At 49.3% G+C, this 27,197-nt stretch overlaps 1 protein-coding gene across 1 annotated transcript in view; it reads right to left on the reverse strand.

Moving 5' to 3' along the window:
• DNAAF9 (dynein axonemal assembly factor 9) overlaps positions 1 to 27,197 on the reverse strand; it is a 64,693-nt gene that overhangs the window by 19,510 nt on the left and 17,986 nt on the right. The window contains exons 10-23 of the mRNA XM_044295402.1: positions 24,550 to 24,685; positions 23,175 to 23,256; positions 22,734 to 22,770; positions 12,504 to 12,591; positions 11,651 to 11,727; positions 10,649 to 10,693; positions 9,709 to 9,754; positions 8,850 to 8,961; positions 7,764 to 7,834; positions 7,011 to 7,061; positions 6,630 to 6,717; positions 5,565 to 5,668; positions 2,690 to 2,836; positions 2,262 to 2,353 (exon numbers count right to left, since the gene is read on the reverse strand). Of these exons, the coding sequence (XP_044151337.1) occupies positions 2,262 to 2,353; positions 2,690 to 2,836; positions 5,565 to 5,668; positions 6,630 to 6,717; positions 7,011 to 7,061; positions 7,764 to 7,834; positions 8,850 to 8,961; positions 9,709 to 9,754; positions 10,649 to 10,693; positions 11,651 to 11,727; positions 12,504 to 12,591; positions 22,734 to 22,770; positions 23,175 to 23,256; positions 24,550 to 24,685 (1,176 nt within the window). The remainder of the gene's footprint in view (positions 1 to 2,261; positions 2,354 to 2,689; positions 2,837 to 5,564; positions 5,669 to 6,629; positions 6,718 to 7,010; positions 7,062 to 7,763; positions 7,835 to 8,849; positions 8,962 to 9,708; positions 9,755 to 10,648; positions 10,694 to 11,650; positions 11,728 to 12,503; positions 12,592 to 22,733; positions 22,771 to 23,174; positions 23,257 to 24,549; positions 24,686 to 27,197) is intronic.

Consider the following 27,197-nt stretch of genomic DNA (forward strand, 5'->3'; position numbering starts at 1 on the left):
GTATGGAGAGGCTGTGGTGCTCCATGAGACACTCCATTCATCAGTCACAAGGAGTGGATGAGGCTGAGCTGCAATACCAAGCACAGCCACTATACAATGGACAGCGCTGTGCTTGGTATGCAGCGAGTGAGCCCCGCGGTCTCCTCAAACATCTGATTGGTGTGGTATACCCTGAATGTGCGACACGCATATGTCTGTGCAGAGTCCTTTCACTGATCGGATTTATTTGCCTTTTATAGAGATTAATAAAATTTTTAGTTTTTAATTTTGTTGGACTCCATCCTGCTCGTCTTTTCTCGTATACAGACAGAGAAGTAGATACTACCTGCAGTCCTATGTAACACCCCATATAACACATCGATAACAGCAGCAAGAGGGAGGAGGCAGGGACTACAGCGGGACTGCAGAGCGGCCCTGAGCTGGTTACAGACTAGCCAGGAAAGGAAGCTCTGCCGCTTAGGGGGACACCGCAATGCTTGGCGCTGCTGAATGTATTCTTCAATGTGAGTGTTTGGGGCGGCGTTGGGCCCCACAGCGATGTCGGGTCCAGGTCTAAAGGACCAAACGCCCCTATTATAATCTGCCATTGGGTACAGGGTAACAATCCCTTTAAAAGGACATTCCCACCGATCTATATGTATCACCACAATAATGAGAAGCAGACAGAATGTTAGTAGGTGGGAGGCTGATTCAGACTGAGTTCACACTTTAGTTTTTTGGTCAGTTATTTCCATCAGTTATTGTGAGCCAAAACCAGGGGAGGGTCAGAAACACAGAAGAGGTGAAGATCTTTCTATTAGACCTTATATCGGAGTAGTATCTGGCTCACAATAACGGAAATAACAGATCAAATAACTGAAGTGTGAACTCCGCCTTACACGCTCCAACCTGCAGCGCGTTATCAGGAAGAAACCGGCTTGTTAATGGAGGTGAAAAGCTGTAATAACATTCGGCGATCACCTCCGCAGAGTGAGGACAAGGGGTGGCTGCTGCATTGTTTCTGGGCAGCAGATCACTCTTTAGACACACAATCTGATAATTTACTTGTCCGAATCAACCACTGTATAAGGTCCATTCACCGTATGGCCGTGGTCAAAACATGGGCTCCGGCCATGTGAACTCTGTGCGGCGGACCCATTGACTTGACTAGTCCGTGATCCGCAAGATACGGCAAAAGATAGGACATGTCCAATCTTTGGCAGGAGGGAGGCACAAATCCGAAGCCCACGGAAATGCTTTCCTATCTTTTGCCGTATCTTGTGGATCGCGGACCCATTCAAGTCAACGGGTCGGCGATCGCAGTAGAGTGCACATGGCCGATGTCCGTCATGGCAACCACATGGTCGTGTGAATGAGCCCTAAGACAGAAACGGACACACCAGGGTTACAGAAAGGATGAAATACGGAGTCCAAACATGGCTTCTTTGAGGTGAGCTGCCCAGCCATTTTCTCACATGGTGTACGTGCCATGAGACTAACTCTCTGCCCCCCAGCAAATAATTAAATCCAGTCTGCAGCCATCAGAGGGGGAGCTTCTTACAGAAGGCAATAGGGGTCATTTATCAAAGACTGGCCATCAATTGCCCCTGCGCTGCCGGAAGAAGCAGATAATTTATGGACAAGGCGCAGGCACTTCGGACGGTCCGTGCGCCTGGGGTAAAATCTTCTTCAGCCCCTGACTGGAGAACTTTTAACTCCTCTTTTACACCTGTTTCCAGGAGTGTTCGTAAATTTGCTTGGGGCGATATCCCAGCCCCAGTCCAGCTCCTTGTCAGTCCCAAGTGGCGAGGACAGCGTATAAACACCCATGTGACAAAATTTTGCTGCATGACCACTAAAAAGGTCAAAAAACGGGCTATGGCAATCTTTTTTTACACCAAAAACTGGAGTAGGCTTCTTAATAAATGACCCCCAATGTGTTCAACGAGATCTATAGAAATCCATATACAGAAAGCTCCCCCTAGTGGTAGCTGCATGGCCAGTGTGTTATGTGGCCGTCTCATCCAATGGCTGTCGTTCAGTATCTTTTGAATAAAGCAGCTAACATAGAGCTGGAAATCGGAGAGAGCGCAGGTCTGGCGAGTTCATTAATTCCTCCAAATCTATTATTATTACCTACTGGATTCAAAGGAGGATTAGAACACAAAAGGGGACATTAGGACGTAATGGCCCCTCTTCAGATGCAGTAACACTGGGTTCACTGACCAGTGAGGGACGCTGTGACGGGTGGCCACGGCCTGTATCGTGGCGGTAACACTTACATTCTCCTCTGTTCATTAGAGAGCTGGTGTTCCTGGATCAGCTGTAGGGTTATCCCCGAGCTTTCCGTCTGCCCCTGCCATTTCTTCAGCACCTACAGGAAAGGATAAAAATCATTAGAAACTGACATCATAGCTTCAGCCTTCAGTGTAAAGGATGGCGGGTTTTTATTCCAGTTGCCATGGATACAGCAGGGTTATGTCTATACGTATACATGTAAATACAGTGGGGGTAATTTATCAAACTGGTGCAAAGGAAAAGCAGAGCAGCTTCCCATAGTAAGCACTCACATGAAAGGGGCACCCGACAGGCTGCTATAGGTACCCGCTCCGCCTCTCCTGTGCCCGTTTTCATAAATCTGCCCCAATGTCTTCTCTACACGTTATATTCCATCGCCACATGGTAAATAACAGAGCGCCGTATACATCACCTGGGAGTAGAAGCCCCGGTAGCTCTTGGATTTGGGGAAAAGTGCAAATGTAAGGAAGTTGCCGGAAGTGATGAAATGCAGGGGCAGGTGGGGGAGCAGAGAACTTTTGTAGTCGATGAGCAGGATGGCGGTGGTACTGCTGGAGTCCTGCGGAAGGAAAACAGCGGCAGTGTAAGGCACGGAGGAGACACCGCTGAGGGAGTGTGGTCTGGTAATCAGCCGTGCACATGACCAAGACAGGGCTTTATCCATAATGGTTCCTACTGAATCGCAGCAAGCAGAGATCTTGAAGACCACAGGGAAATTATACAGAAAGTACACAAGAATAATTCTACAACTTTTATAGAACATGCCCTACTGTCTGTTTTGCGGACAAGAATAGGCAGTTTTATTAGGTAAATGCGGCAAGCTCACGGCCGGTATCTGTATTTAGCGGCTCCACGGACAGTCGTGTGCATGAGACCTGCATCCGACAATATGACACCCATCAGGTCCTGCTGATTACAGTTTAAAGGCATTTAGAGGCCCTGGACAATTTTGGCTGCGAGGACAAGAACTTTCTTTTCCTCTATGCAAACCCATGAGACTCGCATTGAATGTCTCATAATCGAGAGACTGAATCCCATCCCATGAGGATTTGTCATGTCGATTTGATCTTTTAACTATCACATATGTATACATCTCTACTGGCGGCACACCAAAGGATGGACGTATGCCCTAATGGGTCAGAAATCCCTGAGATGTCTTCCTCAACAAGGTATGAGCCCTGCGTCGGTGACATGATCAAACAGGAAGGTTCCTCCATTTGAACTCAGTAATTAGCATTGATCCCGCTGTTAAATGGTGGAGATCACAGGGTCTCGTCCATGTAAAGCAGAACTGCGGGTGTGTATTAGGACGCCGTCACACACTGCTGCTTTTGTTGCAGAAAATTCTGCAATTGAAAGTCAGTTCTATTCACCTGAACGGGGCTTGCTGAAATCCATGTGCCTTCTGCCCCATTCAAATGAAGGGACTGAACAAAACCTGCAGAGCGTGAAGGCGCCACACGTTGTGGCACAGGTGCGGTTTTTCTGTGTGGATTCCTGTGCAGAAAATCCACAGCGTATTACAGTACCAGATTACCCAAATCTCATCTAGACTTGGCAGATTTTTTTTCCGTGAGGAAACTGACCTGCTTTGGATTTCCAAATCCACAGCGAGTCAATTATGTTTGATGTTTTAGCTGCAGATTTCACCCTTTTCAGTGGAAGGGCGAGATCTACGGCAAAACTGCATCAAATCCGCTGTTAGACATTGTGGACATGCTGCAGAAACATACATAAATCCACATGGAAATTTGTGTGGATCTTATGTGCTTTCACCCTCCCCTGTGTCCAGGTGGCCTAGAGATGCCTGCACATCACTCATTAGTCCTTCATGATCTTGCTCTCCTACCAGGAGCTGCACTGGCTGAGGAAATTCTTCCTTTTCTACAGAAAACACGGGCGTGCCCTCTTCTGGCGGCAGGCTTGATAAATATGGAGGATCAGCATGAGAACGGTCAGACGAGCATGAACAAATGTTATTTCCAGCTCATCTTCATACTCTTTATTTTCAGGTTTCCTCTGGGTTCTCCGGATTTCCTCTCACTCTCCAAAATCACAGTGACAGGTTAATGAGCTTCCTGTGAATTAGGCATGCGAGCCCCGGTGGAGACAGAGGGGTCACTGATTAAGGCCTCATGCACACGGCCGTTGTTTTGGTCCGCATCTGAGCCGCAGTTTTGGCGGCTCGGATGCGGACTCATTCACTTCAATGGGGCCGCAAAAGATGCGGACAGCACTCCGTGTGCTGTCCCCAACCGTTGCTCCGTTCCGTGGTCCACCCAAAAAATATAACCTGTCCTATTCTTTTCTGCGTTTTGCGGACAAGAATAGGCAGTTATATCAATGGCTGTCCGTGCAAACACACAACAGTTGTGTGCATGTGGCATTTTTTTACGGTCTTTTTACTACCATTACTGCTAGAAGATGACAGGGCGCGCACCCTGTCATACATTAGGCACATCTTTGGCCGTCCGTGTGCCTGCCGTACAATCTAGCCCACTCTGTCTGGCATCGTTTTTTAACCAAGTCTTTTTTTCGGACGTAGAATTAGTTAATTGACTAGGGGCCAGGTCCAGCCCGTGCTGCTCACTGTGCACCGCCTGTGCAAAAAATTATGTGACAGGAGCGTTCCAAATATGCAAAAAAAATAGGTAGTGCCACAATTTACCATAAAAAAAAAAACACACGTTAAACTGTTAGTAAATGACCCCCAGGGACTTTTATAAGGGGCAGAAATAAACAAGAAAACCTTGACTGCTCCGTGCATGGCTTCCTTATCACACAAAAGGAGCACATACATATATATATTTTTATCTTTAGACCTGGCCGTGTGCCCTGACTATAATTAGCACAGATATCCACTCCATGAGCTGCCCACCACAATAGCAGGAAGGTCGGCGCTCGCAGTGGGTGGAGGAAGATAATATAATCTGGAGAACAGCACATTCAGGATAAAACACATGACCGCTATTATGTGCTTTCTACTTACACAAATATTCATTTCCTATTATTGAAACCATTGTCGAGGAGTAAGAACCGTGATTAACCAGTTCACTTCAAGTGCGGATAGGAGTGTGGCCTGGCTGCTGCGCAGAAGTACTGCCACAAGTGACGCACCGCTGGGCTGGCAGCACATTGAGCCCTTGTCACACTGCCCCAGCAGGGAGCGCCCGAGGCTTCCATAGGGAGGATTTCCTTACTGAAACCTCAGGCGGATGTGTGTAACAGATGCCAGGGACCGGCACAAAACTCTCACCAGTCGCCAGTGGTCCTTACCCAGTACTTACCCCATCATAGAACTTTGCAGCAGTCATGTGTCTCCTCGATATGGCAACACTGCCATGATTTGGATGAACAAACAGGACGCCATCAGAGAAGAAATACAATTTACCTGAGAAAAAAATGGAACTAATCACAAAGTCTGTCCGGCTCATAAATGCAGGTTTTGTAAAGGGGTATCCGACAACTCAAGTTCATATAAAAGGTCCCAAAAGGCTGCTGACCCTTTTCTTCATCTATTTTTTAAGGTCTAAGGTCAGCGCATAGATGTCTAACAAATGCTATACTCGTGTAATCATTAGGATAGATAGGAGACAGATAGATAGATAGATATGACAGAGATAGATAGATAGATAGATAATGTATGTGTACTTACACACCAATATATACACTCAGTGACAAAAAAAAAACAAAAAAACACACCCAGATAGAAATGTCAGATTAGCTGCAAAACTCACCATGCAGTCAGGTATCAGGCAGATATATTAATGATTACAGGTCAGGTCTGATTAGACACTGGGTCTTGCCACAAGAAGGCGTAAAAATGTTTCCCCTGCTGTCCTATTAAAAAGGTTCTCAGGGGCTACTTTTGGGTAGTGTACCTCTCGCAGAGAGATCGTTGACTGCTAAACATGCCTCTAAAACGCTCTCTGCCCAGTTGACAGAGTGGAGGTTAATCATTGGCCTGAGAGAAGCAGGATGGTCGTTTTGACGAATTGCCCGCCACCTAAGCCGTTCTGCCCTAGGTGTTAGGAGACGTTGGGAGCAGTCACATGAGAGCATGCACAAACTGTGAAGAGGCTCTGGACGGCTCAGAGAGACCACAAGTAGAAAGGATTGTTTGATCTGCTGAGCTCTCACAATTTTGTTGTCCACCATCCAAACACAAGTAGCACCTTCACTACACACCCATCTCCATATCTGCCTGAGACATAACTGCATGCTGAGCTCTGCATTTCGATCTTGGTGTGGTTTTTTTGTATACATATATATATATATATATATATATATATATATATATAATCTGGAAGTCCTTCCTTTATCTTGGCTATAATCTACTGCAGCAGGTGTACCTTCTTCAGGTGCTATGTGCTGACTACTGGAACACATGTACGCCCCATCACCACCAGACAGGAAGCTGCCAAGATACGATTCCTCTTCCTGCAAAACAACAGTCATCAGCTATACAAGCGTCATAACTAGGGAGGAGTGAATTCGCATAAAACTTCGTTCCAATACTGTACGCAGGAGCTCCATACAGTATTAGAATGTATTGGCTCAGATGAGCCGAAGTTATTGCTTCGCGAGTCTCATCGGTAATTAGAATACACTGCACTAATCATGTTCACAGCCTCGTGTTGAGACTGATTTGGAACAGAGACAGTGTAACCCAACATAGTCACTTGAAATCATCCAGAGTAGCCAATTAGTCTGGGGATTAGACCCCCACCTACCTTCACAGTATTCAGAGCTTTCTCAGAAAGTTTGACTTCATTCTCTTCCACCTACAGGGTGAAATACGATGTAATAAATAAGAAAGGTACAAAGATGGCTGCCAAAAAAAAAACTAACCTTACATAAACTAATGGGGGACCCCACTTATCCACTTTAGACAAACTCCATTAATGAGCAGGACCCCCACTCCTGAGCTCACAGACGCTCTCTCCTGCTGGAGCCCTGTCAGCCGTGAACTCTGCATAGTGATCCTTCGGACGCCCCCGAGAGGATTATGGGGACTTGCAGACTGAAGGTTAAAGGGGTTCTGCAGTTTGTTTTAACTGATGATCTATCCTCTGGATAGATCATCAGCATCTGATCGGTGGCCTTCTCACTGTTTACCACTGGCCCAGTGATGTCACGACTAGTATCACTGGCCTGGGCCAGAGGATAGATAATCAGTTAAAACAAACTGCAGAACCCCTTTAATACACACTATACAAGCCGATTACTGTATAAACACATCACTGTCGCTACCCACGAGGTAGGGGAGAGCCAGGTGGCCAGCGGGCAAAGGTGTCCCGGCTAACTTTACAGGAACTCTTACAGGTTGCTTGACTGAAAAAGTTTTCTGGGATTTTAAAGCCGACGGCATATCTTTAGGGCTGAGGCCTCCTCATTGTTTCCATCTTTAAAGACTTCTGCAGTACATGTATAACGGAGGTCAGGGAGGGGTGAATCCCAGTAGGATCTTAAGGCTTCGTACTCACCAGCCATGACATAAAGCGAGGCACAGCAGCGGTCAGGATGATGTAGTTACAGTCGGATGTGAGCGCTCCATCTGAGATAGAGAGGAGACGGGATAATCAGCGATACATTTTCTGTAGGGGGACACGTAGAGTCAGGTCATCCCAAATCAAGGGGTGGTCCCAATGCAACAACGTATCCCCTATGATGATCAGCAGGAGTCCGACCACTGAATACATTGGTTGGGGGTCCCCCCTTTGAATGGAGTGATAGGCATGCATGGACGCTGCAGCTCCATTCAACTCTTTGGGTCTGCCAGAAGCTCTCGGCTATCTCCGGCAGCCCCAGAGAGTTGAGCAGAGTGCAGCGAGCGTGCCTGTCCATCTCTCCATTCAAATGGGGGAACAGCGGCCCCCGTCCTCTGCCAATGACATGTTTATCCCTTAAATTGTTTCTAATGGGACAACCCCTTTCACCTCGGTATGCCGAGTGATGCTTAGAGGCTCGTTCCCGTCACGGCCTGCCCCCTCCCCCCAAGATGTTTTGATCCAAGTGACAGGGAGAGGCAGCGGCGGCCGTGCAGGAATCAGGAGAGAAGCGGGTGATGGGAGCAAGGTATGTATAACCTGTATGAGGTGCCTGGGCATTATAAGGGTTGGATAACGCCATTAAGCTTCATTTACCTGTATGGTCATCATACTAACCCCAAGTATGAGCCTGCCCTGCTGTGCCTATGCCATGTGCTCCCAGTATCGACAGACGCCCCACTACCCCCGCTGAACATCTCACCCACAATGATAGAAGGGCTTTGTGACCATTCATTACCACCCCCTTATTGTATCTCCCACTTATCACATAAATCACTGGCGTGTACACAAGATGCAGAAGATCCAGCCTGTAATTATGTGTCTACAAGCCCCGATCATGTAGTCGCTCTCCTGCTTCCATGTTTACCTGCTATCACAGACATCCTACACAACAGGGGAATGTGCAGCCGCCCAAAACCAGGCAGCACCAAAGTAAACAATCACACCCCTGGAATCATCGCTCGTCTCCTGCAGCGCAAGCAAAAGGAAGAGTGAAGTAATAAGACGCAGAAATAAGTCCACCTTTGTCTCTAACAAGTATTTCCGACTTCAGAAAAGATTCGGAGAAGACGACGGATCCCAAGTTTCCTCTTCCACCTTGCAGGTCAGGAATGTCATAGATGGTCATGGACGCCTGGAAGACAAGTGCACATCGGGATGAGAGGCTGCTTACCCCCCTTTATGATCGTGTAATGTCATGCATATGCATCTGAAGAAAATGACTCTGATCTACTCACCCCCAAAGCTACAGATCATGTGTCCCCCTTGGTCCTTCCGCTAATCTCTGCTGCTGGGGACAGATTCTGCACAGAATAATTAATCTACCCCCTCTGGCTAATCTGTGCTGCTGAGCAGAATCAGTCTCCTTCACCCCCTGGCAGCTGACGGTAAAGTCCCTTCTTACTTCCCCTGCAGAAGGTGTCTTCTCACCTATACAGCCATGCTACATCTAAGGCTCCTGTAGTCCCTTGATGGAATGTCAACTTCAGTTTTAACCCCTTGGTCATCAAATGGTCACATGATGCTGCAGAAAGCGATTGGCTGCAGCAGCGTCAAAACGGAAGTTGACATCCTGAGAGTGCAGCAGAGCTGCCAAGGCCATGTGAGAAGGAGCGGGGTGAGAAGGAGTGCCATGACGCAGGTAAGTAGGAGGCCCCTCGCAGGTCTGACCAAGAGGAGGGGGTTGCCAAAAAAATACCCTGAAAGTGCACAACCCCTTTAAATAGCCATATACAGCCTGCCCACTAGTGGTCTCAGCTGAGTGACTTGCACAGGAAGAAGAGGGGATTGCAGCCTTATCAAGTATGTTAGGAAAATGCTCAAGATGATTTTTGCTGCAAGAAGGACCCCGGGGGCCCCAGAAAACAAGTGAGATACTTACAGTCTTTATTAAGCCTGCGCTGTCCTCATGGTCCAATGGGACTCTCCTGAAGGAGGAAGAACAAAAATGTGTTAAAGGGTCGGCCAGTGTTACGTAAGAAAATGTTAATGGCTGCATACGGAGCAGTTGTGATATTTTCTAATATGCAATACTTTGTGTTTCAATTCAACATCTGCTTGCTGTCAGTGAATGAGAAGCTGTTTTTTTAGTTTTTTGTTTGTTTTTTTACAGAGGTTTTCCAAGTTTCCCCAATTTTTGCTGGCACCGATTTTAACATTTACAAACGTGCCGTTGTTTTCTGATTGGGCCGTGTGTCACATAACTTGTTGTCTGCCTGCTCTGTATACCAATCACACAGCCAAGGAGCACTGGCGACATGCCCTTAGATGTGCCCTCTCTGCACTCTCATGCCCGCACACACAGACAGCACAGCGCATGCGTCAAGATCTCTGACCTGTGCACTCAGCAAGCTGCTTTGGGGTATTTCTGCGGGTAGTCACTGGCTGGGGCCGGATGATGGGTGCCATCGATCAGCAGAACTCTGCTTACAGTGTGCAAGGCAGGATGGGAAATGTAGTCTCAGCATGAAGTTGGGACTACAGAGATGCCTCCCAGCGGCAACAAACGGCATGTGATGGCACCACCATAATTACCAAAGTAAAAAAATGGTGGCAAAGAGGTTTTCATTTTATTTATTTTTTTTAACATTAAAGAGCTGTAAACCACTCATGTGCAGCCTGCTCTCCATCATTGCTATGGGACATGTTCACACTCGGCTATTTTCGGAGCTCTCATACCAGTGAACGGAGGGTGGCCACGCATGTACAGCTTCTCTCCCTTAACCTCCGAACCCCATTCTGGAGACAGTAGTGGATCCCAGAGGCGGACGGCACACCCCAGTGATAACTAAGCTTGTAAACTGGAAATATAAAATACTCACCTGCCCAGACTATTCACAGCTTCAATCTGAAATGATACTTTGGACCTAAAATCAGACATACAGCAGAGATCAGAGCGTGCGTAACCAGTAAGTGTGACTACAGTGACAGTATCACAAAGAAAGTGCGGGACAATGAGTTCTGGCCGTGTCTTTTAGGTTATGTTCACAACACTGTAGATTTTTTAAAAGGATTTCACCTTAGCAAACATGGTCAATGACTGGCTTCAGCGGTGACTTGTCCACAAGCGGCACGTGAACCAGTGGGGACTTGCCGCTTGGAGACACATCACCGCTGAGGCCAGCCAGCAAATGCGACGTCAAGTCACACAGCCTTTGTGCAGCCCATTCAAGTGAATAACGCTGAGTGCAACACCCAGAACAGCCACTATACAACGTACAGAGCTTTGTTTGGTACAGTGCAGCACTTGCCTCTTCAAACAGCTGATCCCCCTTATGTATGAATTGCTAGCAGTCTGCAGTAAGGGTACAGGGGGCGGTAACCAGTTGGGGGGGGGGGGGGGGTGTACCTGCACAGACTCACACTATCCAATCAGTACTGCCATTGTCAGTCTGTGCAGGTACACGCCCCCCCAACTGGTTACCTCCTCTCTGTACCCTTACTGCAGACTGCTAGTAATTAATTCATAACTTCTAGTAGAAATAATAAAGGAATGGCACAACATAGAGTCATAAGGATAGCTGCTCCAGAATTCATATTACATGGGGAATGCATGAAGCTATTAAAACAGGCCTGTCAGGAGTGGTGATAGGTCCTCTTTAAGTCCTGGAAGATCAAAAGTAATGTGAACAGAACCTTAGGTTGTGTGGACAATCGCTTTACTTTTTTTTTTTTCAGAACTTTCACTGTCACATTAAAAAGCAAATGAAGGCGCCCCTCTTGATGTTACCCCCTCCGCACTGGATTACAGGCCCCAGCAAGAAAGCTCTGTGCAATTACAGAACCTGATGCTTCCACAAAACGGGAGAAAACATCAAACGAACCTCAGAGCAGCTTTCATCTGAACGAGATTAAAGGAGTCCAGCAGCATCCAGAGATTGTGCTCCGCCGCTTCCTTTGCCTGTGGAAAGACGAGACGTGCAGTAAGTCACAGGGTCGGCTCGGTCCTCAGATCTGAACTGGTAGGACCACAAAATTAATGCACCAGAGGCCGCTAAGTGGTGGTGGTGCGGGTCTGCCATTGTGTCACTAAACCTAAAGTGTCCCTTAAACTCCATTTGCTATACAACTGAACAGCATCTATTGCTCTCTGTTATCAGTCACTTCAGACAAGGGGGAGGCTGACAAAGTCAGGAAAATGCACTGTGTGCAGGTGAGGAGCCCGGTTATAATGGGTATACCGGACAGTTCCTTGTTTTACAGCCTCCATTTTACTGCTCCCCCGCCCTCCGGGTGACGTCGCCAGCTTTATGATGGGTTTTACTTTTTTTACTGTTTGTTTTTGTAACTACATGATAAGCATGCAGGTTTTTGCATGGTTTTACAGATTTGTATAATTCCAGTTTTATCCTCTTTTGCAGGTGTGGGGCTGGACCTGACGAGACATGAAAAGCTGTGTGACTGGGGGGTAAAGTACTCAAAAACATGTCATTTGTAAGTCCCATAACCCCTGCAAGGATTGTGTCTCTTCTGATGTCTTAATCCACCACACCCAGGATCTTCTGCCCTGTATGGCCCAGCACAGGCCCTGTGGCTTTCCAGCTTTTGTGAAACTACAACTCCCAGCGTGTTCGGACAGCAGGAGTAGTTTCTCAACAGATCAAGATCCACAGCTTGGATACCAATGCCCCAGATCATAAGTGGCGAATGCTGACAATGTAAAAACCCGGCCGTTACCTTGGTGAAACTGGAACACTTGGCGTAACTTGCAATCCCGGTGAGAACGGCTTCCACCGCTGCAGCGTAGATCTGAGACAGCAGCGTGCTAAAAGAGAAATCCCAAACGTTAGGGCTGAGTTCACATAATGCAAACTTTTTCTGCTGCATGTGTGCAACTAAATCTTCACCCGAACATGCCCTGTATGCTACCATCCATTACTGGCTACACCTCCCTGAGTCAGTGGCTTGGAGCAGTGCTACTTCTGACCCCATCTGGGGTAAGTTTAGTTGACTTGTGTCCATTACTTCTGCCTCACTCTGTATATTACAATACCCGATGGCAGCCTATGTGATCTGCTCTCCCTGGAGAGATTAATGCTTTCCCTCTCCTCCACTCTCTGATCTGTTCTGTCCACCCCCTTATTTCCTACTGCTGTCTATAGCACTGAGAAAAATGTGGGAGAGCGCAGAGAGAGAGATAAGAGATAAGATGCCTTTATTGTCACTGTACAATACAATGTAATACAATGTACAATACAATGAAATGTTCTTTGTAGGAATCCTAGATGCCATGGACAGAGGAACAAGAACTGAAGCCATCACATCCTGAAGCAGAAGCATCAGCACAGCCAGCTATGTGAAGGAGTTACACAACCTCTATATATATTACCCTGATTCTGCAGTTTACAGAAATACCCCATATGTGGCGGTAAACTTCTCTATGGGCACATGGCAGTGGTCAGAAGGAAAGGAGCGCCATATGGATTTTAGAGGCAGATTTTGCTAGAATGTTTTTTAGCAACCATTTTGTATTTAAGATACCCTGATGTACCCCTACAGTGGAAACCCTCAAAAAGTGAGCCTATTTTGGAAACTACAACGCTTAAAGAATATTTTAAAGGCGGGTACTGAGCACTTTGACCCCCTAAGGGTTTTACGGAAATTGGAAACACTTGGCTGTGAAAATGAAAATTTTAATTTCTTCCAATAAAATGTTGCTTTAGCCCCAAATTTTAAATTTTCACAAGGGGTACCAGGAGACATGCACCCCACAATTTGTCACCCATTTTCTCCAGAATACGGCAACAACCCATTATGTAGTGGTAAACTGCTGTGGGGGCACATGGCAGGACTCAGAAGGGAAGGAGCGCCATATGGCTTTTGCAGCGCAGATTTTGATGGATATGTTTATGGGTGCCATTGGTTTTTATTTCTTGAGTGATTGTCTTATGTGGGGGCCAATTTTTCGCAGGATGAGATAGTTTGATTGGTACTATTTTGGGGTACATAACACTTTTTGATCGCTTGATGTTACACTTTCTGTGAGGCAAGGTGACGAAAAAATGGCCATTTTGGCAGGTTGTTTTTACAGAGGCGGCGATAACCAATATGTCTATCAATTTTATTTTTGTTAAGTTTTACACTGTAAAAGCATTTTTGAACAGAATAAAATCTTGTTTTTGTGTTGCCATTTTCTGGGAGCCATATTTTTTTTATTTTTTGGTCGACTGTGTTAGGTAGGGGCTTATTTTTTGCGGGATGTGAGGAAAGGTGACCAGAAAATGGCTGTTTTGGCACAGTTTTTTTTTTATTAATTTTTTTACGGCGTTCACCTGATGGGGTGGATCATGTGATATTTGTATAGAGCCAGTTGATACAGACGCGGCAATACCTAATATGTATACTTTTTCTCCCTATTTTTTACCCATTTTTTTTTAACTATTTTGGTAAAAGGACGTCTGATCTCCTTTACAATGCATTGGCTGTAAGTGTATTACTGAGTGTAATACAGGGGGCTGGATCTCACAGGCTGACACGGAAGGCAGCCACGATGCTAAGGAAGGCATCAGGCTGCCATCCCAGCCATAGGGTCCCCGCCACAGCAGCGGGATGCTGCACATGCCGCAGTCCGTGTTTTCACCGATGCCCGCGCATACAGCAGGGGTCCTACTAGCAGTGCCTGCCGTAACCCTGCGCCCGCCCGATCAGTGCGCCATAGCCTTACGGCGCTGGGATTTCAGACACACTTCCCAGCGCTGTACATGTACGGCATTGGTATCCTACAGGTTAATGAAGACTATAGAGAAAGTTATTTAATTTTTGCCTTTAGGAAGGCAAAAGGGCTAAAATGTCGATAGCCTTTGGCGTCAGAATTACACTGCAAGCGCTCGTTAGCGATTATCGGCCGAAATATCGGCCAATGTAATACAGCCTTAACAGCAGTGTAATGCAGAGCGGTAGGGACCCTCCAGAGCAGTGACCTGTCTGACATGCAGTGCTCCAGGACCCGATGTGCGGGCTCAAACATGAAGTCCTAATCAGTGACATTCCAGAACATATCAGCGCATCTGAGAAGCAGACACCAAGGTGTTATGACTGAAATATCCCCTATAGATATAAAGGTGGAGTCCGGTTTGGATAAACCCTGTCATTTACTGAGATCTCCTGTAAATCTCAATATGGGGTTGGGCGATATACCTGTCTTGGCGACATACCTCGGTATTAGGAAATAGCGATATGGTTTCCTTATAACCGCAGTATTTTGTGACGTCATAAAAGCGGTCATGTGCGCTGCCCGCTTCAAAATCTGCATCCGCGGCTGCCCGCCCCCGAATGTTTGCATACCGCCAGTACAATTATTGCCTGCAGCGGCCGCCCCCGGCTCCTCCTCGCTCTCATAATGAAGTCTCCGCCCGCCGACGTCGGAATCAGCTGATGAGCGAAACCGCCGAGCAGCGCAGGACAGGAGCGAGTGGCAGGAAAGTCTTTCAAGTTACTCCGAGTCCGACCCCTACAGAGTTCACAACTTCGCCTGCAAGTGGAGAGAGAGACCCTAATATATGTTACAGCCGGCCCCAACCCAAGTGAATAAAGGTGTAATGTCCGTCTATGACGGTGACCATGGATGTCTTCTACTGCGGCCCTGTCTGACTCTGGCCTACCCCTTACTGCCTGCAAGCTGCACCGCACTACTGCACACTGAAATAGCAGGCATCAGGGAATGAGTCACCACGAGTCCTCACGAGTCCCTCCCCTATATATGACATGACCAACAAGAAGGCATTACTGTATGGTGCCCACAAGACGTTGTTATATTGGGGGCCACCATATGTAAGTATAACGTCTCCTTGTGGCTGCCCCCATGCGGTATAACGTCTCCTTGTGGCGGCCCCCATGCGGTATAACGTCTCCTTGTGGCGGCCCCCATGCGGTATAACGTCTCCTTGTGGCGGCCCCCATGCGGTATAACGTCTCCTTGTGGCGGCCCCCATGCGGCATAACGTCTCCTTGTGGCGGCCCCCATACGGCATAACGTCTCCTTGTGGCGGCCCCCATACGGCATAACGTCTCCTTGTGGCGGCCCCCATACGGCATAACGTCTCCTTGTGGCGGCCCCCATATGGCTGCCCCCATACAGCATAACGTCTCCTTGTGGCTGCCCCCATACGGCATAACGTCTCCTTGTGGCTGCCCCCATACGGCATAACGTCTCCTTGTGGCTGCCCCCATACGGCATAACGTCTCCTTGTGGCTGCCCCCATACGGCATAACGTCTCCTTGTGGCTGCCCCCATACGGCATAACGTCTCCTTGTGGCTGCCCCCATACGGCATAACGTCTCCTTGTGGCTGCCCCCATACGGCATAACGTCTCCTTGTGGCTGCCCCCATACGGCATAACGTCTCCTTGTGGCTGCCCCCATACGGCATAACGTCTCCTTGTGGCTGCCCCCATACGGCATAACGTCTCCTTGTGGCTGCCCCCATACGGCATAACGTCTCCTTGTGGCTGCCCCCATACGGCATAACGTCTCCTTGTGGCTGCCCCCATACGGCATAACGTCTCCTTGTGGCTGCCCCCATACGGCATAACGTCTCCTTGTGGCTGCCCCCATACGGCATAACGTCTCCTTGTGGCTGCCCCCATACGGCATAACGTCTCCTTGTGGCTGCCCCCATACGGCATAACGTCTCCTTGTGGCTGCCCCCATACGGCATAACGTCTCCTTGTGGCTGCCCCCATACGGCATAACGTCTCCTTGTGGCTGCCCCCATACGGCATAACGTCTCCTTGTGGCTGCCCCCATACGGCATAACGTCTCCTTGTGGCTGCCCCCATACGGCATAACGTCTCCTTGTGGCTGCCCCCATACGGCATAACGTCTCCTTGTGGCTGCCCCCATACGGCATAACGTCTCCTTGTGGCTGCCCCCATACGGCATAACGTCTCCTTGTGGCTGCCCCCATACGGCATAACGTCTCCTTGTGGCTGCCCCCATACGGCATAACGTCTCCTTGTGGCTGCCCCCATACGGCATAACGTCTCCTTGTGGCTGCCCCCATACGGCTAACGTCTCCTTGTGGCTGCCCCCATACGGCATAACGTCTCCTTGTGGCTGCCCCCATACGGCATAACGTCTCCTTGTGGCTGCCCCCATACGGCATAACGTCTCCTTGTGGCTGCCCCCATACGGCATAACGTCTCCTTGTGGCTGCCCCCATACGGCATAACGTCTCCTTGTGGCTGCCCCCATACGGCATAACGTCTCCTTGTGGCTGCCCCCATACTGCATAACGTCTCCTTGTGGCTGCCCCCATACGCATAACGTCTCCTTGTGGCTGCCCCCATACGGCATAACGTCTCCTTGTGGCTGCCCCATACGGCATAACGTCTCCTTGTGGCTGCCCCCATACGGCATAACGTCTCCTTGTGGCTGCCCCCATACGGCATAACGTCTCCTTGTGGCTGCCCCCATAACGGCATAACGTCTCCTTGTGGCTGCCCCCATACGGCATAACGTCTCCTTGTGGCTGCCCCCATACGGCATAACGTCTCCTTGTGGCTGCCCCCATACGGCATAACGTCTCCTTGTGGCTGCCCCCATACGGCATAACGTCTCCTTGTGGCTGCCCCCATACGGCATAACGTCTCCTTGTGGCTGCCCCCATACGGCATAACGTCTCCTTGTGGCTGCCCCCATACGGCATAACGTCTCCTTGTGGCTGCCCCCATACGGCATACGTCTCCTTGGCTGCCCCCATACGGCATAACGTCTCCTTGTGGCTGCCCCCATACGGCATAACGTCTCCTTGTGGCTGCCCCCATACGGCATAACGTCTCCTTGTGGCTGCCCCATACGGCATAACGTCTCCTTGTGGCTGCCCCCATACGGCATAACGTCTCCTTGTGGCTGCCCCCATACGGCATAACGTCTCCTTGTGGCTGCCCCCATACGGCATAACGTCTCCTTGTGGCTGCCCCCATACGGCATAACGTCTCCTTGTGGCTGCCCCCATACGGCATAACGTCTCCTTGTGGCTGCCCCCATACGGCATAACGTCTCCTTGTGGCTGCCCCCATACGGCATAACGTCTCCTTGTGGCTGCCCCCATACGGCATAACGTCTCCTTGTGGCTGCCCCCATACGGCATAACGTCTCCTTGTGGCTGCCCCCATACAGCATAACGTCTCCTTGTGGCTGCCCCCATACAGCATAACGTCTCCTTGTGGCTGCCCCCATACAGCATAACGTCTCCTTGTGGCTGCCCCCATACAGCATAACGTCTCCTTGTGGCTGCCCCCATACAGCATAACGTCTCCTTGTGGCTGCCCCCATACAGCATAACGTCTCCTTGTGGCTGCCCCCATACAGCATAACGTCTCCTTGTGGCTGCCCCCATACAGCATAACGTCTCCTTGTGGCTGCCCCCATACAGCATAACGTCTCCTTGTGGCTGCCCCCATACAGCATAACGTCTCCTTGTGGCTGCCCCCATACAGCATAACGTCTCCTTGTGGCTGCCCCCATACAGCATAACGTCTCCTTGTGGCTGCCCCCATACAGCATAACGTCTCCTTGTGGCTGCCCCCATACAGCATAACGTCTCCTTGTGGCTGCCCCCATACAGCATAACGTCTCCTTGTGGCTGCCCCCATACAGCATAACGTCTCCTTGTGGCTGCCCCCATACAGCATAACGTCTCCTTGTGGCGGCCCCCCATACAGCATAACGTCTCCTTGTGGCGGCCCCCATACAGCATAACGTCTCCTTGTGGCTGCCCCCATACAGCATAACGTCTCCTTGTGGCTGCCCCCATACAGCATAACGTCTCCTTGTGGCTGCCCCCATACAGCATAACGTCTCCTTGTTGCCCCCATACAGTATAACGTCTCCTTGTGGCTGCCCCCATACAGTATAACGTCTCCTTGTGGCTGCCCCCATACAGTATAACGTCTCCTTGTGGCTGCCCCCATACAGCATAACGTCTCCTTGTGGCGGCCCCCATACAGCATAACGTCTCCTTGTGGCGGCCCCCATACAGCATAACGTCTCCTTGTGGCTGCCCCCATACAGCATAACGTCTCCTTGTGGCTGCCCCCATACAGCATAACGTCTCCTTGTGGCTGCCCCCATACAGCATAACGTCTCCTTGTTGCCCCCATACAGTATAACGTCTCCTTGTGGCTGCCCCCATACAGTATAACGTCTCCTTGTGGCTGCCCCCATACAGTATAACGTCTCCTTGTGGCTGCCCCTATACAGTATAACGTCTCCTTGTGGCTGCCCCCATACAGTATAACGTCTCCTTGTGATTGCCCCCATTTAGTAATGTCTCCTTGTTGCCCCCATACAGTATAACGTCTCCTTGTGGCTGCCCCCATACAGTATAACGTCTCCTTGTGATTGCCCCCATTCAGTAATGTCTCCTTGTTGCCCCAAGTGTTTTTTCTTTTAAAAGGGTATTTATCGCGATAAATTTCCTAATATTGTTATCGTGAGAATATTTTTGATATCGCCCAACCCTAGCTGAATACATGTTTCTAAAGCAGAATGTTACTTGATATGTCCGTGATTTCAGTGCTGCTGGATCCTCCCCAGCAGGAGGCGCTCCTTCCTGGGACTTCTTACTCACTTACTCTAGTACAGGAGCGAGTGGCAGAAAAGTCTTTCAAGTTACTCCGAGTCCGACCCCTACAGAGTTCACAACTTCGCCTGCAAGTGGAGAGAGAGACCCTAATATATGTTACAGCCGGCCCCAACCCAAGTGAATAAAGGTGTAATGTCCGTCTATGACGGTGACCATGGATGTCTTCTACTGTGGCCCTGTCTGACTCTGGCCTACCCCTTACTGCCTGCAAGCTGCACCGCACTACTGCACACTGAAATAGCAGGCATCAGGGAATGAGTCACCACGAGTCCTCACGAGTCCCTCCCCTATATATGACATGACCAACAAGAAGATATAACATCTCCTTGTGGCTGCCCCCATACAGTATAACATCTCCTTGTGGCTGCCCCCATACAGTGTAACGTCTCCTTGTGGCTGCCTCTATACCAGGGGTGCACAACGTTTCCTGGTTGGGGGCCACATTGCCAGACTAAACCAATGACGAGGGCCGAAATGAAAATTTAAAGGTGTATTAACAACTGAAATATTGTACTTATGGCATATTGAACACACATTATATACCATTAATGTCTAGTTACACTTCCAGTACTCCCCTCTAATGGGAGAAATACCTGAAAACTACATATGAGCAGCCACAAGACATAGGCATACATGTCTGTTACCAGATGGTTGGGGGCCGCACAGAATGGTATCAAGGGCCGCATGTGGCCCCCGGGCCGCAGGTTGTGCACCCCTGCTCTATACGGTATAATGTCTCCTTGTGGCTGCCCCCATACAGTATAACGTCTCCTTGTGGCTGCCTCTATACGGTATAATGTCTCCTTGTGGCTGCCCCCATTCAGTATAATGTCTCCTTGTGGCTGCCCCCATACAGTATAACGTCTCCTTGTGGCTGCCTCTATACGGTATAATGTCTCCTTGTGGCTGCCCCCATACAGTATAACGTCTCCTTGTGGCTGCCCCCATACAGTATAACGTCTCCTTGTGGCTGCCCCCATACAGTATAACGTCTCCTTGTGGCTGCCCCCATACAGTATAACGTCTCCTTGCGGCTGCCCCCATACGGCATAACGTCTCCTTGTGGCTGCCCCCATACAGTATAACGTCTCCTTGTGGCTGCCCCCATACAGTATAACGTCTCCTTGCGGCTGCCCCCATACAGTATAACGTCTCCTTGCGGCTGCCCCCATACAGTATAACGTCTCCTTGTGGCTGCCCCCATACAGTATAACGTCTCCTTGCGGCTGCCCCCATACAGTATAACGTCTCCTTGCGGCTGCCCCCATACAGTATAACGTCTCCTTGTGGCTGCCCCCATACAGTATAACGTCTCCTTGTGGCTGCCTCTATACGGTATAATGTCTCCTTGTGGCTGCCCCCATACAGTATAACGTCTCCTTGTTGCCCCAAGTGTTTTTTTCTTTTAAAAGGGTATTTATCGCGATATATATCGTTATCACGATAAATTTCCTAATATTGTTATCGTGAGAATATTTTTGATATCACCCAACCCTAGCTGAATACATGTTTCCAAAGCAGAATGTTACTGGATATGCCAGTGATTTCAGTGCTGCTGGATCCTCCCCAGCAGGAGGCGCTCCTTCCTGGGACTTCTTACTCACTTACTCTAGTACTGCTTATTACAATAGACTGCCCTAAAGGGGATGTGCCAAGTTTTCAATTTAGGATATCGGATAACTAACTGATCGGTGGACAGTGGGACGTTTGGACCATTGGGACCCCCTCTAATCCTGAGAATGTGGGGCTCCGTTCCCCCGTCTTCATGTACTCCATCAAGAGTGGAGCATGCACCCTGCGACTCCCTTCATTTTTTTATGGGGCCACTGGAAATAGCCCAGTACAGCACTTGGCTATCTCTAGCCCCACAGAGAATGAACGGAGAGGCAGGACGCAGGAACTTATCCTTTGGAGAGTGCTCAGACCAGGTCCTTGCTCCAGGTGCCAGCAGTTCAGTACTGCAGACATCAGGAGCGTATTCCCTATGCTGTGTCCAGCTGGAAAAATGTATAGGACATAAGAGGAAGCCAACTCAGAGCATACAGCAAAATCCGGGATGGGTGTGGAGGCTTTATCCGTGGTCAGTGCGATGGGGGCCCCCCCTTGATGGGTGTGGAAGCTTTATCCACAGTCGGTGCAGTGGGGGCCCCCTTGATCAGTGGGGAATCTTTATCCATGGTCAGTGCAGTGGGGGCCCCCTTGATGGGTGTGGATGCTTTATCCATGGTCAGTGCAGTGGGGGCCCCCTTGATGGGTGTGGATGCTTTATCCGTGGTCAGTGCAGTGGGGGCCCCCTTGATGGGTGTGGAAGCTTTATCCGTGGTCAGTGCAGTGGGGGCCCCCTTGATGGGTGTGGAAGCTTTATCCACAGTCGGTGCAGTGGGGGCCCCCTCCTTTATGGGTGTGGATGCTTTATCCACAGTCGGTGCAGTGGGGGCCCCCTCCTTTATGGGTGTGAAAGCTTTATCCACGGTGGGTGCAGTGGGGGCCCCCCTTGATGGGTGTGGATGCTTTATCCATGGTCAGTGCAGTGGGGGCCCCCTTGATGGGTGTGGAAGCTTTATCCACAGTCGGTGCAGTGGGGGCCCCCTCCTTTATGGGTGTGGATGCTTTATCCACAGTCGGTGCAGTGGGAGCCCCCCTTGATGGGTGTGGATGCTTTATCCACAGTCGGTGCAGTGGGGGCCCCCTTGATGGGTGTGGAAGCTTTATCCACGGTCAGTGCAGTGGGGGCCCCCTTGATGGGTGTGGAAGCTTTATTCACAGTCGGTGCAGTGGGGGCCCCCTCCTTTATGGGTGTGGATGCTTTATCCACAGTCGGTGCAGTGGGGGCCCCCTTGATGGGTGTGGAAGCTTTATCCACGGTCAGTGCAGTGGGGGCCCCCTTGATGGGTGTGGAAGCTTTATCCACGGTCAGTGCAGTGGGGGCCCCCTTGATGGGTGTGAAAGCTTTATCCACGGTGGGTGCAGTGGGGGCCCCCTTGATGGGTGTGAAAGCTTTATCCACGGTGGGTGCAGTGGGGGCCCCCTTGATGGGTGTGGAAGCTTTATCCACGGTCAGTGCAGTGGGGGCCCCCTTGATGGGTGTGAAAGCTTTATCCACGGTGGGTGCAGTGGGGGCCCCCTTGATGGGTGTGAAAGCTTTATCCACGGTGGGTGCAGTGGGGGCCCCCTTGATGGGTGTGGAAGCTTTATCCCCAGTCGGTGCAGTGGGGGCCCCCTTGATGGGTGTGGAAGCTTTATCCACGGTGGGTGCAGTGGGGGCCCCCATGCTTACAGCACTACACTAATTACAGATACTCCATGACAGGGATACTCACATTTGCTCATTTTTCTTGTGAGTCTCATTGTCACAACCTAAAATAAAAGAGAAGGGAAAGTCATGAAGACATTTGTCTTGTGAGTCCGGATGAATCAATGCTTTTCGATAGGGTGATACTGATAGCTGGGTATTTGTGGGTCAGGACTGGGCAGAGCGCCCCTTCCAATAGTACCCAGGTCACTACCAAGGTAATGTGCTGGTAACCTACCCTGGGAGGGAAATGGCACAAAGCTCTGTGGTCGGCAGCACAGTTTATACAAGCCACAGACCGTGCAGAAAGACGGCCATGACACCGGGGACGCAGCTCAGTGGCTACATGTAGGCTGCCCTGAGAGATGCCCGCTGGACAGTGTAAGAGGGGCTTCCCCCTCATTAATGGTATAGAAGTGGGAGGAAGTCCTGAACAACTAACAGTCCGCAATGCCAAGAGTGAACCTACCCAAATATGGAACATGGGTGGCCCCAAAAAAGTAAGTCCTGGAACAGGCTAAGGGCCCCTTTGCAGAGACGCACTGTGCCACCTGTAAATACAAATGAGATCTGAGTATATATATATATTACACACACACACAGTATATACAGTACACATACACACAAGGACAGCATTGCCGTCTACACAAGGAATATTCACTCCTGAAGTCATCACATACAGAACGTGTAATTACCAGAGCCGGCACTGACAGGCCAGAATCACAGCAGCATGTCCTGTCAGAGGGGGGATGTATACAGCACACACATCACTAATGTCCAAGTGTGACAGAACTGCATGTCAAACAGGATGCTCAGCAAGTTGTATTATACTCCAGAGCTGCACTCGCTATTCTGCTGCTGCAAAACACTAGTAAGAGCAGCTCTGTAGTATAATACAGGATGTAACTGAGGATCAGTACAGGATTAGTAATGTAATGTATGTACACAGTGACTGCACCAGCAGAATAGTGAGTGCAGCTCTGGAGTATAATACAGGATGTAACTGAGGATCAGTACAGGACAAGTAATGTATGTACACAGTGACTGCACCAGCAGAATAGTGAGTGCAGCTCTGGAGTATAATACAGGATGTAACTCAGGATCAGTACAGGACAAGTAATGTATGTACACAGTGACTGCACCAGCAGAATAGTGAGTGCAGCTCTGGAGTATAATACAGGATGTAACTGAGGATCAGTACAGGATAAGTAATGTAATGTATGTACACAGTGACTCCACCAGCAGAATAGTGAGTGCAGCTCTGAGGTATATTACAAGATGTAACTCAGGATCAGTACAGGATAAGTAATGTAATGTATGTGCACAGTGACTGCACCAGCAGAACAGTGAGTGCAGCTCTGGAGTATAATACAGGATGTAACTCAGGATCAGTACAGGATAAGTAATGTATGTATGTACACAGTGACTGCACCAGCAGAATAGTGAGTGCAGCTCTGGAGTATAATACAGGATGTAACTCAGGATCAGTACAGGATATGTAATGTATGTACACAGTGACTGCACCAGCAGAATAGTGAGTGCAGCTCTGGAGTATAATACATGATGTAACTCAGGATCAGTACAGGATAGGTAATGTAATGTATGTACACAGTGACTGCACCAGCAGAATAGTGAGTGCAGCTCTGGAGTATAATACAGGATGTAACTCAGGATCAGTACAGGATAAGTAATGTAATGTATGTACACAGTGACTGCACCAGCAGAATAGTGAGTGCAGCTCTGGAGTATAATACAGGATGTAACTCAGTACAAGAGAAATAATGTGCCTCGGTTGCTATGCAGTGTAACTGGCTATGGAACATTACAGATTGCTTGCTCCTTACCAGGTGTTTGGCTGTGCTGCCTCCAGGCCCCGTGTTCCTGACCAGGTGACCTTCGGATGGGAATATAAAGTTGCCAGGTTTCAGGTTCTCTTTGGTGGAGTGACTGCCGAACAGTACAAATGGCTGCCTACAAGGACTACATGAAGATCAGACAATTAGAAAAGACCAAATAGATGCCTCTCACTAATTCAGATTGTTGGACTTATAGAGGCACAAAGGGAATAACAGGAACAAGACCACATCTGGGATAACAATGGAAGACAAATCCAGAGGAAGCCGTTCACTGCATTCTGCAGCCTGCAATCCCAGCTTAATACCCTCTAATCAAAACAGCACACCATGACTATGGACTGCAACAATATTATTGAAGGAGCGCTCCTACAAAAAGTTTTTCTCGTTAATGTCATTGGTGGACACGGCACCATGGGTATACGCCCAGCTACCACTAGGAGGCGACACTAGATATGAAAAAGGTTGGCTCCGCCCAGGTGGGCTGTACCCTCTCCACAAACACTAGACTAATCAGTTTTGGTCTAGTGTCCATAGGAGGCAGACAACCTGCTCTTCTCCTCCAGGTCTTGCTGCTATTATTTTTGCTTTTTTATTTTATTTTTTCTATTTTTTACTTTACAGGTACAGGTTTTATCCTGCAGCAGGGGGTCTTCATAGTGGCAATCCACTTTAGTAGCAGCCCCTGCGGGTGCTTACCTCGGTACCTGACTGGTCACCGATTCCCCTATTACTGCATCTGCAGTGGAGTACCGGTAATCCAACTCTAGTGAGAGTTTACCGAAGGGGTGACCATGCGGCGCCTGAAGACGCCAGATGGCGAGTATGCTCCCTGCCCTAGTTAGGGATTCCTTCCCTCCCATTCATCCATACTCCATCGGGTCCCCTCCCTTCCTTCCTCGGACTTCTAATTACTCTAGTCCCTGGCTTGTGCCTGGACTAGGCCTCACCAGTTCCGGCCTTTTTCCTGGCAACCAGGATCTCTGTGTGGCTCATTCTCTCTCTATATGGGGGTCGCAATGAACCCCCCCTTCCCTCCCCCCAGGGCATTCCCTCCTCCCCTCTCCAGGTCCCGTGGTGTCCGCCCGCTTAGGGTGCTTCATTTTCGGCTGCGGCATCTACTTTAGTCCCTGGCTCCGGCTGTGACAAGGCCGCATCAGTTTTCAGATTTCCCTGCCATCCACGGATGACAACCGGAAAGACGGATCTGGTATTGCAATCCATTTGTTAGACGCATCCGGATCCATCTCACAAATGCATCCGTTTGTGTCCGAATTGCCGGATCTGGCAGGAATCCTCTGCCGCAAGTGTGAAAGTACCTTAACCATGGCTGATGTTTTTTTTTTCCCAATGGTTATTACATTTTCTTTTGATAATCTGATCAATTATTGTCCTCATGTGGCCCAGTTCTGTGGACCCTACTTGACCCTCTGACTGGGTAATCCTGCTTGGAGTCCCTGCCCCAATGATTCTTACACCATCTAGCTGGCCGGTTCCCTCTGGGGAAGCTACTCACGGCATCTCTGACCGCACATGCTCTGTATGACAGATGCTTCTTTGGGCCCGGTTTAGTTCTTTTCCCTCCTAGATCCCCACAGGCTTGTTTCCCTCTTGAGATTCTAACCTCTCTTCCCGTCTCCCCAGGTTCAGGTCCTGGTACCTGGGGGTTTGTTGCTCCAGTTTGAAATTTACATTCATATTGGCCACTTCTGGGATAGAGCTTTCCCTCGATTTGAGAACTGTTCCTCCTTAGGCTGTTTAGAGTCCTCTCTCTTCTACTCCAATATCTCTCGGACGAGTGTGTCTCCACTTGTATTACCAAGGCCTGCGACTTCACGAGGCCAGCGATTTCTCTAGTCTTACATTTCACAATGATATTTTGTTCCAGTTTTTCTGAAGCTCGATTCTCGCTCGCCTTCTTTGTGTGGAAACCATGTCTTTACCTTCCTTTTTCCTGGCCATTACCGAGGCCCCCCTCCTCCCCCAGAGGTTGACTGCTTTCTCTGGCAGGATGGGGTGTCCACCTTCTCCTAGGGTGTTTCTCTTTTTTCCCCACCTGCCTTGCAGTGGAAGGAGGCTTGCTCCCTTCCCATGGCGAATCTTTGCTATTCTCTCTCTCAACCGTTCAGCCTCCAGTGCTTCCTTGTGTCCTCTCTACCCTAGCATCCACATGGTGCTTGCCACGGACAGGCCATGTTTTTGGTTTGAGACAATTTGGAGTTTTTCCTTGCTGGGTCCACTTACTGGTCGGGTTCTTTTGCTTCCAGGCCTTATGGAATCGCCTTCCTTTTGCTGAGCGGTGGTCCACAGGGTCTTTCTTTAGCTTGTCTCCAGGAAGTTTTTTCCTTGGTTCAGGACTGCTCCTGTCTATTTCCCAGGCATTTTCTCTCCTGCCAGGTTCCCTCATAGTCTAACTTTTCTTGTTGGGTCTGTCCTCTTATAGATCCTCCTCCTGGATCATCCTTCTATATGCAGAGCGCTAGGCCATTACCAACAGACGCCTTCCGGTTGTGCTGCTCTCTGTTTCTTCCTTCCTCTGGCTCTCTAGTGCGCACTTGTTCAACTCTCTGTTCTTGCGCAGGACGTCCAGCCCTGCTCCCTATCCTCTAGCTTCTTTATTTTTCCCACCTTGGGTGGAG

Source organism: Bufo gargarizans, chromosome 1, assembly GCF_014858855.1.
Source record: "Bufo gargarizans isolate SCDJY-AF-19 chromosome 1, ASM1485885v1, whole genome shotgun sequence".
NCBI classification, from domain to species: domain Eukaryota; kingdom Metazoa; phylum Chordata; class Amphibia; order Anura; family Bufonidae; genus Bufo; species Bufo gargarizans.